The sequence below is a fragment of the Anabrus simplex genome, chromosome 4, assembly GCF_040414725.1.
Source record: "Anabrus simplex isolate iqAnaSimp1 chromosome 4, ASM4041472v1, whole genome shotgun sequence".
NCBI classification, from domain to species: Eukaryota; Metazoa; Arthropoda; class Insecta; order Orthoptera; family Tettigoniidae; genus Anabrus; species Anabrus simplex.
Window position 1 is genome coordinate 20,813,497 of NC_090268.1, and position 18,567 is coordinate 20,832,063.

Consider the following 18,567-nt stretch of genomic DNA (forward strand, 5'->3'; position numbering starts at 1 on the left):
CTCCCTCTCAGTGACTTTGATCAATACATCACAACTTGAAGCCCTCCCTTTTCACTTACCCTGTCAGATCATGATAGACGGAATAAACTCAGCGTTTTAGTAGTCTTGAAGTTCTGACAGACAATGGCATGAAATAGAGGATTGCCTAAAAATGATAAAGTACAGTGAGCACTGTGTGAGCCATGTAGCTGCAATGGTAGCAGTAAAGACCCATAAGGAAACCAAAGAAATTACAGTTAACTAGCCATGTTAAGTGAAGCTTGCCAATAGAGAACTTGTCAAGTTTCATGATGGTTGACAGCCTGAAGTACTTCTAAGGTGGAAGAAGGAAAAACTTCTGGGGGAAAAAAAAAAGTCATAATTAGAACCCTCACCATCTTGCCTACATCAGCAAATACAAGGAACATGTAGATCTTATGGATAGACAAAAGCTTAAGGAATCTGGGTGGCATGAGACGAAGTAAACACAGGGCAGATGGATAAGTGCCAATCATTTACATTAATAGTTATATGGCTTCAGGAGTGGACCCAATCCTTAGCATGAGACAGCTGATGGAAAAGAACTGGGAATATGTAAAGGATCTGGTCATGACTTTCATAGATATAGAAAAGGCATATGATAGTGTCCCCAGAGAGAAGGTTTGGGAAACCATGGTTAAAAAGAGGCTGGGAAGAGAAATGTTAGAAATGGTGCAAGCAATGTACAACTGTGTTAGCAGAGTACTGACTCCAGTTGGAAAGACAGAATGGTTTAGGAATAAGACTGGACTAAGACAGGGGAGTGTGCTGTCAATTCTTTTGTTTACTAAGGTCATGGACAAAATTGTAAAGGAAACAAAGGAAGCCTATGGAGATAAAGAGATGAAGATACTGCTATTTGCAGATGATGTTGTGATCTGGGGAAAGAACAGCAAAGAAGTACAACAACAAAAGTAGATGTACTGAACGAAAAAATTGAGAAATATGGCATGAAAATCAGAACAGAGAAAAGCAAGACTATGGTGATGTCGAGAGGGAAAAGGCAAGGAAAAGGCACTGTAAAAATTGGAAGTCGGAGTCTGGAAATTGAGGACAACTTTAAATACCTAGGAAGTGAATTAATGCAAAATGCTCGGGTGGACATGGAGATTAGCGGGAGCGTACAGCAGCGTAATGCATTCTACCAAAGTGTAAGAATACTTGTTTGGAGCAAAGAAGTACCAAGGAAAAGTAAAGAGATAATGTACAAAATGTACTATGTACCCATACTGACTTATGCAGCTGGGACTTGGACTCTGACTAGCAGGCAAGAGAGCTGAATTCAAGCCAGTGAGATGAAATTCCTAAGGAGTATGAAGACAAGGAAAGACAGAGTGAGAAATGAAGATATTAGGAAGGAAGTTGGGATAGAAAAGCTAAATGAGAGAGTTGAAAAGAATAAACTAAAGTGGTTTGGACATGTAAAGAGCGGCATAAGAAGACGAAATTTAGACTGGGACAAGATCGTGGAAGAGGAAGAGTGGAAGGAACGAGGAAGATGGAGAAGTGCCATAAATACCCTGACCTGGCAGGAGCTGGATAAGGGGAAATGATGATGAAGATGATGATGACTTATTTCATTCTGATTATATTTAAATACACCGTAAAGCATCTATATATTAAAAGCGTTTACTAAAAACAGCTTTGGCATATCTGTCCATCCATCCTACAGGACCGATTTGCTTCATTTTTGTTTTATTCTCTCCGGAATTGGCTGCCAGTGAATTATGAGACACTGATAGGTATCTAAGTTGAGCCAACTTTGAGTAATCATAAAATAAAATCATTAAATGATCACTCCAATAATTGCTGGTAAAGTCTTACCCTAACTCGCAATACATTCTATACTTAGCAGGTCGCTAAGCGACTAACACTTGAATTAATATTCTGATATAATTACGTGAATTTCATCCTTAGTAATGCAGCCATGTTTATAGATACTCTGTGATTCTCTAACCTTTCCCAGCTTCCAAATATATTCAACAGATGGCAAAGCATTCCTAATAGGCCTAACTTATATTCTGCTAAGAGAAAAAAGTCTACTTACAAACAGACTTCATCATGACATACGCCTCAGACAATATCTGGAATGCCTATCGAATGATAATCTAGCTACACCAGAAAGAGTGAAGGCTATGTATCTTAAACAAGCTCTCTGCCAGGAAAAAAAAAAAAAAAACATTCGAGACTAACCTATAAGGGCACAAGACAACTGTTCTATATAGAGGAACTTTGATTAAAAATACCACTGCCTTCTACGACACAATACCAAGCTTTACTTCAGGAACTGCAGGAAAAAAAAAGCAAATATATGGATAGGTTTTTACCAGACAGCATGATGGCGTCAGAATGGGTGAATTGTGATGACAAACAGCACATACAATAACATGGTTCTTATCAGATGTTCATAAAATTATTGAACGGGATAGGTAAAACAAAATTATTATGACGGTCGTATGAATACGAGTTATCTAACCAATTTTTAACAAATGCTGCGGAGCAGCGCGGGTCCTCTAGTATTTTTTAAATATTCTCAGACTGCAACACGTTTAGCTTTGGATGACCGATTGAATGTTATACTGTATTAAGCCAAATGGAAGTTTTAGAAGTAGGAAAGGTCATAATATGAAGTTAAAATTCAAATTCTTTATCATGAAATGTACTAATAAAAACCACAGTCATCTTAAAAGAGCAGTTTGACATTTTAAGACTCAGTTTTGAGAAGGCCTAACTGTGGTGGCTCGCAGAGCGGGAGACATCACACACATTGCAGCCAAGTTCACGGTCACGAATCAATGGAAATTTCTTCAGCTTTCACAATTTTTTTCCAATTTGTGGCTTGTGATCCACTGTTGCTTGTGTTGGCATCGTTGTGAGAATGCACTCAATTTTGGTCACTATTTCGGTCATTGATCACTAACAATCAATCACCACCGATCCGCTCTTAGGGCAGTTACCCTGGTGGTAGATTCCCTATCAATTGTTTACTTCATCGTTTCTTAAATGATTTCAAAGAAGTTGGAAATTTATTGAACATTTCTCTTGGTAAACTTTTCCAATCTCTTCCGCTAAATGAATATTTACCCCAATTTGCCTTTTTGAATTCCAACTTTCCTTCAAGCTTATTCGTCTATTAATGTCATTCCACACCATCTCTCCACTGACAACTTGGACCATACCGCTTAGTCGAGCAGCTCGTCTCCCAGTCCAAAGTTTGCAACATTTTTGTAACAAAAGACGTATTGTTTTAGGTTGTGCTGCAATGGTTAAACTCACTAAGATCTGGCAGAACCGGGCAATATCATATCAATATCACAAGCTACGAAGATGCACTTGCTGGAATCACTAGTGTTGTAGCTATTTTTAGGGACACTTTCTCTCAAAGCATTGATATTTTGTCAATATATGAATTTTTCATCTAAACAGTGTTATGTGGCTGAAGATGTTAATGATATACAAAACATGTACCACTTTTAACCAATAAGTTGCCTTAATCAACTAATGTATCAAAAAGGTGGAAAATAAAAAATAGTTGTGAGTCTGTTAAAGTGCAATACGGACCATGAAGTTGATTTTATGTAATCCAAATGCCAACCGTGTGTTTTGATCATAACATCTGTGTGATTACCTGTTGCTTTAGGCTATGTTATTAATTTATGCTACAGTAAGTGCTGAACTTCTTCGTGTGACTGTATGTTATCTTTCGAACAGCTGATGTATGTATCTGTGGAAGACCTGACCTACTTCGAGTTCACGCGTGCCGTTCCACCTTGAAAGTAACTTGTGTCGTAGTCTTTTGTTCTTCTTCCAGATTACGTAAATTGTAGTGTTGATTATCATACTAATCATCGTGTTTGGGTTAATAATTTTTAGCATGGAGTCTCATTGGATTTTTAAAAAACATCTGTTTTTGTAAATTTTCAACAATAACTTTTAGGTTAACTTCGTAAATTTTCGTCGCTTCTTTTCACGTGTTTTTCTGTGTTGCAAATCTGATGTTTCAACCAATTATTTTCAAATTTAATTTCTTGTCGCCTGCTGTGTATTATTTGGCATTATTCTTTGTGTGTGATTATTTTTAAATTATCTGTTAATCCGTGTTTTGGCTCAGTGTATACCTAAATTTCTGGTCATGTACTGTATGGTGTTTCGTCTTCTACTGTACCTAAGTTCGTTTTCACGTGTGTATTTGACTACTTGGGGCGGTTCCTGGCCAGTTATTAAAATCTTAAATCAGAGAATAGATTATGGGGTCTCTTCATCTATTTGAAAATGTTCTTAGTTCGTCTGTTGAGCTGTTCCATAGTATAAATGTCTGTTTCCTTGTCACTTATTTTTATTTACCTGTATATTCATATACTTGCTAGGGAGGGTTCTATGAGGACTTGGATAGTCTCACAGGGTGACATGTGTTCACCATATCTGTAGACCAGGTAATGCTGAGGCCGTTTTGGCAAAATTTGATGGGTTATGGATCTGCACTTGTGCTCATGACATATTTGAAATCTGGCGTACATATGATATGAGATTCTTCTGTAATCTTTGACCGTGTATTAGGTGGCTAAGTAGAGAATAGTGCCCATTGTTTATTGTAAATTATGTACGAGGAAGGTTTTCCTCAAATGTTTATTTCGGTATCATTACCCTGAGCTATTAATTTCAGTTAAATCTGTTGTTGCTTCACAGGTCATCAAGTTTGTGTTTCAGTTACTCTACACTCGTCATTACAGTTGGTAGAGTATCTTAAGGCGTTACCATTTAGTAAAGGTTCTTAAAGTTAATTATCTTTACTACTCTTTCTTTATTTAAAATTTTCTTGTTTATTTTCTTCTGTTTTGGGTAATGTTTTCTAAAATTATTTACCCAGTTTGCTCGATTATGGGGTCCTCTGAGCTGAGCAAGATTTCTAAATTAGGTAGCCTTGTCATATATGTCCATCCGTACTTGTACATATTGTAAAAACGGGCGGATGTCATTTGTGTGTGTCTTCGGTGCCTTGGGAGCCATTGGTATGTACTGAGACTTAGGACTTTACGTTCTGAAAGGCAGTTCCTCTCCTGGGAGTACAATACTGGTTCTAATATAGTCTCATTGTCGTGTGATGGAATCAAAAGTACTGAGGTCATGTTTCGCCCTTTTCTTTTGCTGGTTCTGCTTGATTTAGGGGTCATTGCACTGTTTATGTGTATTGTGTTCTTGTACTGTCGTGTGATGGAATCAGTAGTATTGAGGTCATGTTGTGCCTTTTTCACTGGTTGGTACTGCTTGATTCAGGGGTCATCACAATGGCATTTCGTATGTGTTCTTGTATTGTTGTGTGTTGGAGGATAGGTAGACCTGGTGATTTTGGTGTGTTATGCTGTAATCTGATAGTCCCTGGTATGAAGGAGTTATTTGTGACCTTTTGTTTTTTATATCAGTGAGTCAGATTTCTGTATGCACACTCTTCATCTTTTCCTTTTTCTATTTGGATATTCTGTTTATCGTAAACTTTATGTGATTTTTAATTCTGTATTCTTGGCTTTAATTACATTTTAATTTGACTGGTGTGATGCATAATGTGAGTTTAATCAGTGTTAAAATTTTAAAGTAATGTGTAAAGGGATAGTAACTTGCTAACCTCATTTCATAGGATAATGTGAGCAACATTGCAAGCTAACGTAATAAATGTAACTATCTCCCTGTTTTGAATTCCCTTGCAACACTCTAAATTTCACCTCCCATTTATTTTGTTTTTTTAAATGTTGGGTAATTAAGAATGCTCATGGAAAATTAACTTCAAGTAAAAATTAAAAAGAGGATATGGATGGTACATTTATGCGCCCTAATGGTAAAGTTGTATGTGTGTAGTACTTCAGGCAATGAAGGTCTAGTTTGGGTAATTTATTACATGTGCTGACCTGTCATAACTGCTGTGCTTAATTGTCTGGTAGTTAATTCTGTGTGAAAATATGTGGTGAATCGTAAGGTATTTGTGCTATATCATTATCATGTGTTCTTTTAAAATTATTTTTTTCTTTCTGGTAAATGTCTTTCTTGAATTCTGGGGTATCCCAAAGTCATAGAGTGTGTGTGTGTGGGAGGGGGGCTACATCCCCAATGGGATTGGTTGAGCCACCAGTTAGGTGTCTCAAAGTTAACTTTGGATTTAAGAAAAAGAAAACCCACCCTCGAACTCTCTAGTTTCTTCAAGTTCTTCTAAAGTGCTGGACGATTGCGTTCCCTCATAAATTCTTCTTTCTGCTGCGGATATGTTTATGTTCCAGTGGGTGCAATAACTGGGTCCATCCGAGGTGCAACCTCCCGTGCCTGTTTGGAGAGCACATTGAACTACGGGGTTGCTATCATCCAACATGGAATGGAGTGGCCAGATGTTCCTGGTGGTGGCTGTTATGCTATACTGCACTACACTTCACTGGTTGTTACTAGTCGATTCGCTATGTGGGTGAGCTGAGATGAAGTTTCCTAATTGCCATGGTTGGACTGATGGTGTATGGAGTTGTTGGTGATCGGCCGTAGTCAGCAGCTGCATGTGGTCAGTGATACCAGAAGTGGGGACACTTCGACCTGTAATGGGACGCTCATGTCAAGAATGACAGCAAGATACCAGTGCTGTTGTGTGTCGGATGTGAGATGTGAATAAACCCCCGCTATTTAATGTAAAAGTTTTTATTTTCAAGCTAAATTCAAATTTAAAGAGGGGGAGGATGTTACCAGCGGTCAGACAGTTGTTTTTTAATGTTTCATTGATTTTGAAAGAAGTTGTGTATCATTTCATTTAATTTCGGAAACCTCAGAAAAGACATTAAAATATTTATGTATATTTTTATATAAATTTGGAAATGTAAAAAAGAGACATTATGGATGTTGGTTTGAAGGAATTTTGTGAGAACAGTGCATTTAATTTTGGTAACTAACTTTTGTGGCAGGGTGTACTGCCACGTGCAGTCTTTAGGTGATGCAATCTGAATTGCATCAGCAACATTCGAGAACGTACGGGATTCAAATTGAAGTGTATTTTTATTGGTCGGAATAACGACCTTTACTATTGGTGACTGCGAGAGCTGCGAGTGTACTCCCGTACCCTAATTGGTTATCTCCTGATTGCCCGATTTTTGGTTTCTGGGCTCATTTGTGAGAGCATACCTTGCTTGCCATCTTTTGCTTTTGAGCTACTTAGCGAGTGGACGCGCCTCGGGTGTGTTCCGCCATGTGGACACCGACCTCATGGCAAGCGCTATAATCTTGCATTTGATTTAATTTAAATTCTTTATTGTGTTTCGGCATTTGTTTTATTCAAGTAACTTTCAGTGGTAATGTAACTTTTAATTTTGCGCATCAGAGTTTCCCCCTAGATTTTCACATTCACTAATTTTGCTCGTTAACATTTCATTTTTATTTAAAAGGTTTTAAGATGTACCTCATGTTACTAGCATTTCCATTTTCTTAATCTTCCACTAATTATGTACCTTGTTTATTTGACTCATTAACTTCAACTTGTTCTATTCCTTTATTTTATTTGTGTTTTGTTAATATATGAGCATTCGAGGGTAACCGAGTGGTGCCTTTCTTTCCCCACAAAGAGACACGATCTCATGGCCTAGTAGGATTGCTTCCACCTTCCACGTCCTTCCGTATTTGTCGTTTGGTAGACCTGTAAGTTTGCATCTCAAACATGGTGTTAATTTGGTTTTAATTCCATTTATTTTTATTTTTTAACTTTCATTATTTCCTTATTATTATTATGTGTACACTCTTCAAGTGCTACAGTTGTGAGTGCGAATCGTTAGTCGAATTAAGTGAACTCATGCTGTAATTTTGTTGTGTTGGTATTGGTTGAGATGCTAATGTGGCAGTCAAGTGTTTTGATGGTGGTTCATTAGTGTGTGTGTGTGTATAACGTATACATAATTTGTAAATAAAACTGTGTACAAGACTGACTGCATCTCGTGTGTGCGTCTTTGTGAGTAAGACATGTTATGACTAGTTGAACAAAGGAATCCTGCACTGAAGACGCCCTTAATCATGACAAAATATGATGAAAAATATATGATAAAAAGCTAACAAATAATAAATCCTCACAAAAGTATTGACTGGCTGATAGTTTTGAACAAGCTACTGCTAGTCACAGAATTCAAAGTTATTCAAGCGTACAACTTAACTGTTAACGAAAAACAGGAGCAATAGGAATATCAGTGGAATATTATGTCCAGATTACCGAAGAATGAAGAGCTAGGAGTAGAAAAATGAATGCATTCCAGAAAATCTATTGTCTTTCCACACATTTCCTTCAGATTTTAATGAAGTGTACATACATAAGGAAAGAAATATCATGCATTAATCTGAAGGTTGAACATGCTATGAAAGATACAAATTTGCTGAAAAGGGAACTAAACTTTAAGAAACAGAATATAGTCAACAGACTACACAAAAATGAGTCAAACCTCTAAAACAGGAAAGAAAGTTAAGAAAATATATTATTATGTAGACTAGTAAGGAACAGAGGAAATGACTGTCAAAACATCCTAACACAGAGGTTTTCAAACATTTTGGGGCCACAACTCTCTTGACCTGAAGATAAATACCCACATAAGCTTATGTTATGACACAAATGAAAAGATTAATTTTATTTCATAATAATATTATTGACTTTATGTCCCACTAACTTCTTTTACGGTTTTCAGAGATGCCAAGGTGCCAAAATTTAGTCCTGCAGGAGTTCTTTTACGTGCCAGTAAATCTACCAACACGAGGCTGTTATATTTGGGAACCTACCAAGTTTGGTTCAGAAGGCCAGCTCTTCAACCGTCTGAACCACTCAGCCCGGCTATTTTCATTCCTTCACATTAACTATTAACACAGTCCGCCTTCGTAGCGTAACGGTTAGTGTTATTAGCTGCCGTCCTCGGAGGCCTGGGTTAGATTCCCGGTACTGCCAGAAATTTAAGACTGGCAGGAGGGCTGGTATGTGGTCCAAATGGTACATGCAGCTCACCTCCAATGGGGGTCTGCCTTACAAGGGCTGCACTCGGCTAGAAATAGCCACACGAAATTAAAAACTATTAACACATAGTCCGACTCGTTGGCTGAATGGTCAGTGTACTGCCTTCGGTTCAGAGGGTACCAGGTTCGATTCCCAGCCGAGTCGGGGATTTTAATCGCTTCTTATTACGGTAATTCTTCCGGCTCGCGGACTGGGTGTTTGTTTGTGTCCGTCCCAACATTCTCCTCTTCATATTAAGATAACATGCCGCGCTACCAAACACCACAGAAACACGCAATAGTGACTACATTCCTCCAAATAGAGTTGGTGTCAGGAAGGACATCCAGCCATAAAACAGGGCCAAATACACATGTGCGACGCAGTTCGCAGCCGCAACTCCACAGGTGTGGGAAAAGTGGTAGGAAAAGAAGATGATTAACTATTAACACATAATAATCAACTTTCTATTTCATGACACCTTATTCTTGTAACAAAATCGATGGGAAGGATGAGCTTGATTCATCATCATTCAAATGTGGACAAAAGATTGGAAACTGTGACTCGCATCTCTTTCTTGATGTTCAATCATGATCTGTATTAGGTTTTGATATCTGACAGTGCTGAAAAACCTTACCTTAAATAAGTATGACATTGCAAAAGGAATCAAAACTCATAGGGTCTTGTTACCTACTTGTGGACACTTTTGCTTCACCAAGTTCCAAAACTTGGGAAATATTGAGGAAACAAATTTTTATTTCAATGTGGAGTTGCTCTTGTTCTCCAGTGGTAAGTTTTGGGAGTTGTACTGAAGGGATCTTGGATTGAGTTGCGCTGGTCAACCTCTTCTGGAATGTACTTGTGAATGTAACTACTGAGCTAAGTTAAATGGTCCAACTTTTCCTCCTCAATAGTAATTTCTTTTTGAAGGCTGAAATGTTGACTGAGAGTTGCAGAATGTTGATTTCAGTACCCTGGAGGGACAAATCTAGTGAACTGAGTTTTTCAAAGATATCACAGAGAGATGCTAGGTTCAAAACAAAGTCACTGATTGAAGAACCTCACAAAGGGCAGGGCTGATGTTTTTGATGCCACTGCTTCGCTATGAAGAATACTGTGTGTCTAAATAGTACGAAAAGCTTTTTCATGGATCGGAGCTTGCAGTCCACCAAAACAAATAGCCACAGAATGACCTCCATCCGTACACATGCCTACACAATTCCTTCAAAGAGGTCTGCTGCTTTTGTTCCAAGAGTTATAAAGATCTTCATTAAATTATCTGTGTCAGTGCGATGTAAAGGAAATTGTAAGAAAAAATTATACATACACATTGATGACTGCAGCTGTCTTAGAGCCTTTTGCCACAAATGTAAGATGCTTCAAGAACAGACTCCAGCATTCTGTAAATTTCTATGTGATGGTATCATATTTTAATGGACTGTAAATGCATGAAGGCCTCTGAATTATTTAAGGTATGTGTGAATATGTATGTGAACGTGCTGTATTTAGAATGTTAAGATAATAGTTAGTAACTGGGCTGCTCAATCTACTGAGAGTCATAGTGCAACATTTTGAAATACTTAAGGTATTTCTATATGATGATGCTTTAATGTTAAGCTAGTAATAAGTTCAACCTATAGCATTGTAAGCCATAGTGTTAAGCACTGGAAATACTTAAGTTGTATGTGAATTTGTGTATGATGATGCTGACTTTAGAATGTTAAACTAGTAATATTTTCTTTCCAGGGAATTGCTTGTTATACTCTTGTTGTTGTGTAATTATGTTATAACTTGATTATCACACTGCTGTAAGTGATCACTGCCAGCGGGATATTTCCCAATTGTCATGTATTTATTAATAATAATAATAATAATAATAATAATAATAATAATAATAATAATAATAATAATAATAATAATAATAATAATATAAAAATGTTCTTTGATAGACTATCTATTGGTGAAAACTTGAATAAAATCTGTTCAGTACTTCCTGAGATTAGCGATTTAAGTTTTTTTGCTAGTTGCTTTACGTCGCACCGACTCAGATAGGTCTTATGGCGACGGTGGGACAGGGAAGGGCTAGGAGTGGGAAGGAAGCGGCCGTGGCCTTAATTAAGGTACAGCCCCAGCATTTAGCGATTTCAAACAGACAGAGAAAGCAGACTTACTTTACTTTATACTATGTATAGATATTAAAAAATTTATCATTACTGACCAAAAGAAAAAAAAGGAACTATCAGAGAATACAAACAACAATTAACAAGGAAATGCATTTGACAAAACTAATGTCAAAACTGATTTTAACTGAAACAAACACAACACAACTGCCATCTACAGGTTGCCAGAATAATAACAGTCACTAGCCGGCCTGCAAGATATCACTAGTGCAAAATTCATCACATCATTACACGTGATAAATTTCACATTTGAGCCCCTATTGTCTTTACGTATTAACTTGTGAAATCCTTACATAAAATAAATTGTCTTTATTGATAAGACTAAATTAAACTAATATTAATAACATATGTTTCATCCCGCTTTCAAGACATTTTTAGTCACAACAAAAACCATTAAAAATATGGTGAGGGCATGATAAAACAATTATATAAAAAGCCTAGGAATCTTAAAGCGCGACGTGTTCGCGTCTTGTCAAGTCTTGAGTCTTAAAACTGACAAAAGTCTGCCTTTCTTTGACTCATTGCATGAAGCTAATTTAAATGTGGCATTAATCTTGCACAGTCTATGTATACAGTGAATAACATGTGCAGTATATTTTACAATGTTGTGTTATCTGCATGATTAATTCAATTTATAAGCCACTCATATTGTATTAAATCTGTGCAATCCACGGACATAGTAATTATTAACCTATGCAACATTTGTGATTCACATCATATTCGTGTCAATTTTAAGACTCAAGACTTGACAAGATGCCAATACGTTATGCTATAAGATGCATAGACTTTTTATGTAATGGTTTTATCATGTCCTTACCATATTGTTAATGGGTTTTGTTTGTGATTGAAGATGTCTCAAAAGTGAGACAAACGTGTATCATTAATATATTTTAATTAATGTAGTCTTATCAACAAAAGACGAATTATGGTATTGTAAAGGTGGAACATTTCACAAGTTAATCATCATATCATGGCGAGCACTGTTCCGATACTTGGCTGGTGTTCAGCAAACAATGCTAGAGTGCAGGTCGATACATTTGTTTTATTTTACAGAAAATCATTAAAGTAAGTCACATCTATAGATTACTTTTGCCAAAACCACCTTGGTGTCCCTACTGGCTGGCAATGACACACAGTTTGAAAACCTCTGTCCTAACAGATGGAATTAAACTGTCTGAAATTTGTGCTATAAATAATAATAAACCATGCTTGAAAGAAACAACAATAATTAGAGATATCATAACAAATACATTACATACATAAAGCACACAAAGAGAGAGAGAGGAATTTTTGGAATGGCTTCAAAGGAAGGTAAAAATATGCTACTTCAAGCTAATATTTAAGAGAGCCTGGAAAATTTAGCATCACCAGGTTAATCATACTGTTTTAGGAAATATATTCCAACCAAATATCTAATAAATTTATCATTATATTTAAATAAATATAATTTAATAGATTTTCTTACTTAAAGTTTACTAGATACTCTACCACTTTTCTACACTAGAAATAAATACAAAAATTCCTTATTGCATTCAAAGGAAAGAGCAATCTACTCGCATACTTAGGATTCATAATGAATCCATTCAATAGATAGATGAAAGAACTTTACCTATGGAGATAACATTCCACACTCTCTCTGCTAACAGAAACAAAACAAACGTGCATAAGAAGGTTGCTTTGGACAAACTGACAGAGCAGCTTAAGATCAATTCAGTGCAAAATGAGAAATGGTTTCTTTACCCAATCAAAATCTCCTCTTATTTGCTGAAAGTCCTGGAAAAATGTTTCAATACATATTATAATATAACAAACAGTAAAAATAACTGTAACCTCCGTGATAAGTAAGGTTACAAGTAATAGGAATAATAAAAATAATATTAATGTTTGCTACTGTTGTGCATTCACATAGTTACATACTAACACGAGACATGATAATATGTACGAAATTATAACTATAAGCACATTAAGTACAGAAAATAATAACAACAGGATAAGCAACATGATGGCTAAGAAAGGATAACAGGGAAGCGGCTGGGAACCATATCCAGGTGGTGAAAGGTATTGGCAATGCTGAAGAAGCGAAGTCAAATGTAATCCTAAAATTTACTTAACAAATTTAGATGAAATTTAAAACGTAAATAAACAACAAAATACACCATTAAAATTTGAAAACAGAAATCCAGCAGTAATTACCCCTAGGGTAGCATTTAGTTATCTAATCCTACACCGGAACATCGCACACAATGTTCCACTGTTCGTGCCGACACTTTTAAAACACATGAAACTGTCGGAAAGAAAGAAAAGGAAGGTAACGTTACACTATGATGAAGATGTACATGTAAGAAAGAGAACAACATATAAAATAAATATCCGAGTGCAGGGCACCTTTAGGAGGCAACCCCCTCAAAAACACTTCTGAGAAAGGGTGCCCGTCCTAAATGTGAACACTCTAAGATGACGCGGAATGACATAATACAATCATAAAGATACACGTAAGAAAGAAAATACATTTAAAAGATAATCTTGGTGAAGAGCACCTTCAGTAGGTAGCTCCCTCAAAAACACTTCTGAGAAAGGGTGCCCTTCCTAAAAGAGAATACTCCAAGATGAAGCGGGATAAACGAGACAGCCCTAAGGTGAAATTTACATTTTATGATTACATCAAAAGGCGTTTAATATCTAATTTACAAAATCAACAAAAGACATGGGAACTGTCTCTTAACATTACTCTGATATGTCTTGCTGAAATGTTGGCGACGGAAGGAAAAAACGGGTAAGCTCCAGCAAAAGAAATTAAACGGAATACTACATTTGAAGATAACCTGAAAAATTAAAAACAACTAAGTGCTTACCTGTTGGAGGGACCAAGAAGACCTGTCACCTGCTAAAGGCAACTTCTCCCTTCAATGGTCACGATTTAAAGACGCCTCGGAAGAGCTAGGCTCTAGCGAAGTGCTTCTCTCCGGAAATTAGGAAATCGTAAAACAACAAATGAGCGTCCGTCCTTTTTCCTTCATCCACCAATCCCAATTAATTTTATAATGACCAATAGGGGCCCAGGAACAAAATCTGATAAAGCACATCGAGTAGCACCCAGAAACGTCGAAATTGATGCAATATTATGAAACCGGAAACATCCCATGCTGATCTGGCGTGTGTGGTACAGTATGTACCAGAATTACCACGACAATCAAATAATCTTAAAACCATATTAAAATTAAATAAGTCAAAAATTCATACACTGAAAATATAAACCAACACATAAAATAAAAATAAATACAAGATATAAAATTCCCCAGTGTTTCAATTCTAAACAATCACTACAATAATCAATGGAGCAATATTTAGTTTACCAAAAGCATTTGGGTATAGTTTCATTAAGAGGAAAAGTCTTTCATAAAATTACAAATTATGTACAATACTGTACAAATTATATACAATAAAGCAATTTATCAGCCCTGTACTGGACACCCTGAAGCAAGATGAAACAAGACTCTGTTACCTAGTACATCTGTGCTTTATTAATATTGTTTTATATTTTCAAAATTTGTTTATATATTTTCCACTTGGAGGCTGCCAAAGACAAAGAATACACAAAAACAATTTCATTCAAAAATAAAACAATAAAAGTAAATTATGTCTCAGTCTTGCGAATATAAGTGGTGTCTGAGTATCAAGAGGGAACCCTTGAGCGCTTTCAGCCACCAGTCGATGAACTACTTGGAACTGATGTTGAAGGTCTTCATCAGCTCTTTTGTCTTCTTAGGGTCTGTCCTTCTTGCACCCGTCACTTCTATGTCATCCAGCTCGTACTTATTCTTATAATACGGCCCTGTAGGAAGGTATATAGACTTCTTTTCTCTGCCTATTTTGTCTGCTTGGTCAGAGTGCGTTTCAAATCTTACTGTGGGGTCTAATATATCTGTTGTCAATTGTATTTTGTATATTCTGTATTGGAGTTACTTCCCAATAAAGCCATAGGTTACAACTACAATATTCAACATAACTATTAAGTTCTTTTTTTTGCCAGGTTGAGCTGTGTTGTTGTTTTATGTACTTTACATACAGGTTGCCGACACTTTGAGTACATTTCAGTATTATTTGTCAATATGACTGATGTACCTCCATTTAATGCAAGGTGATCAGTGTCTCCTCAAGTAGCTAACATTAACTACAAAGGTGGTCACTGATAACGGCAAGGTGAGGTGGCATCTTGAAACATCTCCAATGTACCTCTGCTCGATGATCAGCTGGGAATTTACGCTGCTATTATGTAATGCTAACACTGATGCTTTCACAGCCCGTACTTGTAGACATGCTGTGTCAAAACAAGGTGAAACTCTTTATGTTTCGCAGAGAACATTGCTCCGCGTCTTCACGAGAAAATCTCGACTGTTCACGAGGGAGTCTTCTTCAATAATAAGGGTTTGAATTTAAGAATGCTGGAGCTGTAGTGGTACGCTCATTCGTCACCAGGTGGCTCACAGCACTCCAAGCGGGAGCTGACGACAACGTAAGCTCCAATTAAGATGCTCTGTCACGCCGTGTGTGCTTGAGAAGTAACAGAGAGGACATCAGATGAATCAGGGGCGAATGTGGTAGGAGAAATAAATAGAAACTAACAAAATTAAATAAAATGCAATGAAAGACAGTAGTTCTTTGCGAAACGTAGAGTTTCACCTTGTTTTCTTGACATGACATAAGCCCAAAAGCCCATATCATGTCTGCTATTGTGTAATTTGTGGTTTTGTGCTCTATTTTCACAGTCTGACCTGCATATTGGTCATTTGTGTATACTGTAATAAGCATCCAAAAGTTGCTCATTTTGTAGCCTTCCTCTAAATTTATGTTACCGGGCGAGTTGGCCGTGCAGCTAGGGGCCTGCGACTGTGAGCTTGCACCCAAGAGATAGTGGGTTCGAGCCCCACTATCAGCAGTCCTGAAGATGGTTTTCTGTGGTTTCCCATTTTCACACCAGGCAAATGCTAGGGCTGTACCTTAATTAAGGCCACAGCTGCTTCCTTCCAACACCTAGCCCTTTCCCATCCCATCGTCGGCATAAGGCCTATCTGTGTCGGGCGATGTAAAGCAACTTGTAAACTTTTCTTAATTTCTATAGCCTCTTGGACTTTTCTTTCAAAATTCTGGTACACAGCTGCTAAAATCTTGTTTCTGTTAAATGAAATTTCATCGCCTGTTACAGCAAGCATTGTTCTTTTTTGCTTCTGGTAGCGCACGTGATAACACTCAATGTCCCTTATTATTGATTGTTCGACTTTGTGCCATACGGAAACTGATTGGTATCTGACCTGTGATTCCTGTTTGGAAGAGCAAATATTCCTTCCCTTTACGCTTCTCAATCACGAAGTGATGACAATCAATTAATTTTTGGTTGAAATCGTTCAGCATTTTGTGGCATAATGTTGTTCTTCATTGAAGAGAAAGTTCATTTCCCTTCATAAAATTACTCATCAAGCTTTGGCTAACCTTCAAATGCCAGACTGATTCCATGTGCAGCAGCTATTTCTCGTCCTTTAAAATACACCACTTTGTGAGAAACGCCATACCCAACGCTGCGTAACAAAATCATATATTTAAGCAGATCCTCCCCCTACTTTTGGAAACTTGGCGCTTTTCGGTCTGCTGCAGCGACAAGGCTTAGCCTTTAGAATATGATGATGATGATGAAATGTTTTGCAAGACTTGGTTGCTTGAAGCGCACTTCTCTGTTACCGTGGTACCGCACGTTGCATTCGGACACTGAATACTTGCGGCCCACTGCCCTATTCCCATATGTTTCAGTGTAACTGATCACCGCAAGTTTATATAATGCAGTATTACTCGAATACTTGCTCACTGCGGACTAACAAACAATTTTGAGATCACAGAAAACGCATGTCCCAAACCCGAAACACTCGTCAGATACATCTGTACCAGACTGGAATTATAGAGCATCACTAGTCACTGATTCTCTCACTGAACTATGCAGTGATATTTCCTACCGGCTGATAACAGCACGTTGTCCAGTATTTGGAATGCCCGGTTTTGCAGTAGAAGAGATGCTACCTGAGTAACTGACATCTTTTTTTCAAAACGCATTTGGAGCTGCATGATGGATGTTTGAAGAAGTGAACATTTATTTTTCTCCACTTTGGACCCAAAAATATTGGGATGGGTAAATTATGCAAGGGTGTTAATTATGCGAGAATATATGGTATCACGCGCTGTTCTTTTAGCTTCTTCATGATTTTTTAGACGAGTATAACTGAAGAACATTTTTACAAGGGCATTTTCCAGGTATTTTGTGTTTTGAGTGCTGGTTGGCAGGATAGGAAAGGTGGTGGTATACAATTTGTAATCACTACATTGCATGCAAAAAGCCTGGATTCGATTCCATATGGAAAGAGGGCATATGACACTGCTGATGGTGATTCGTAATGTTAAGCCTTGAGTAGACTCCTTGGTGCTATTCGACAGGAATAGGCTACGTGATGACATTGACTTTCACCTTCTCCCTTTCTACGAACATGTATCATGTACATCTTTTCTTACAATGACAAGGCATGACCAGTTTTGCTTCAGAGAATATTATTGAAATATTTTATTTATTCAGCATACGGCTTTTAGTGTCTGGAGAGTCCGAGGACATATTCGGCTCACCTGGTGCAGATCTTTCTATTTGAATCCCATGGGTGACCTGCACGTCTGCGTGTGAAATGATGATGATGATGATGATGATGATGATGATGATGATGAAAGGAGAGGGTGAAACCCAGCCTTCTTCTTCTTCTCTCGGTGCCTATCCGTTTCGGATGTTGGCGATCATGATGGCTATTTTCGTCTTGTTTGTGGCAGCGCGGAACAGTTCAACTGATGACATATTGCACCAGCCTCTAAGATTGTCAAGCCAAGATATTCTTCTTCTTCCAGGACCTCTTTTGCTGTTGATTTTCCCCTGGAGTATTTTTTGGAGTAGGTTGTATCTATCTGTGTTACGCATTATATGTCCCAGATACTGCAGCTTTCGGCATTTCACTATCTTGATCAACTGAGGTGTTGTGTTCATCCTTCTCATTACTTCCACGTTTGTAATTCTCTGGGTCCAAGATATTCTCAGGATCCAGCCTACTCCTCTCGAATAACACCAAGGCTCAAGGTTTAATGTTCCCATTTGATGGATGAAAACACTGCAGAAAGATTTGGAATAGAATCTAGTATTTTGACATTGCTTCCACTGATGAGACTTGAACTGGAAAACCATGGTCTCAGACCACAGAAACTTGATGCATTAACGATCATGGCCACTAGGTGGGCTACCCTACAAAATGAAATGTTTAATATAATGATAGTCCTACTTACATGCTCAGATCAAAATTAACTGCTAAATCA

The 18,567-nt window shown here is 37.4% G+C and overlaps 1 protein-coding gene across 1 annotated transcript in view; it reads right to left on the reverse strand.

Annotated features, from left to right (window-relative positions):
* Fam92 (CBY1 interacting BAR domain containing protein Fam92) overlaps nt 1-18,567 on the reverse strand; it is a 136,862-nt gene that overhangs the window by 25,489 nt on the left and 92,806 nt on the right. The window contains exon 6 of the mRNA XM_068227343.1: nt 12,919-12,951. Coding sequence (XP_068083444.1) covers nt 12,919-12,951 — 33 coding nt within the window. The remainder of the gene's footprint in view (nt 1-12,918; nt 12,952-18,567) is intronic.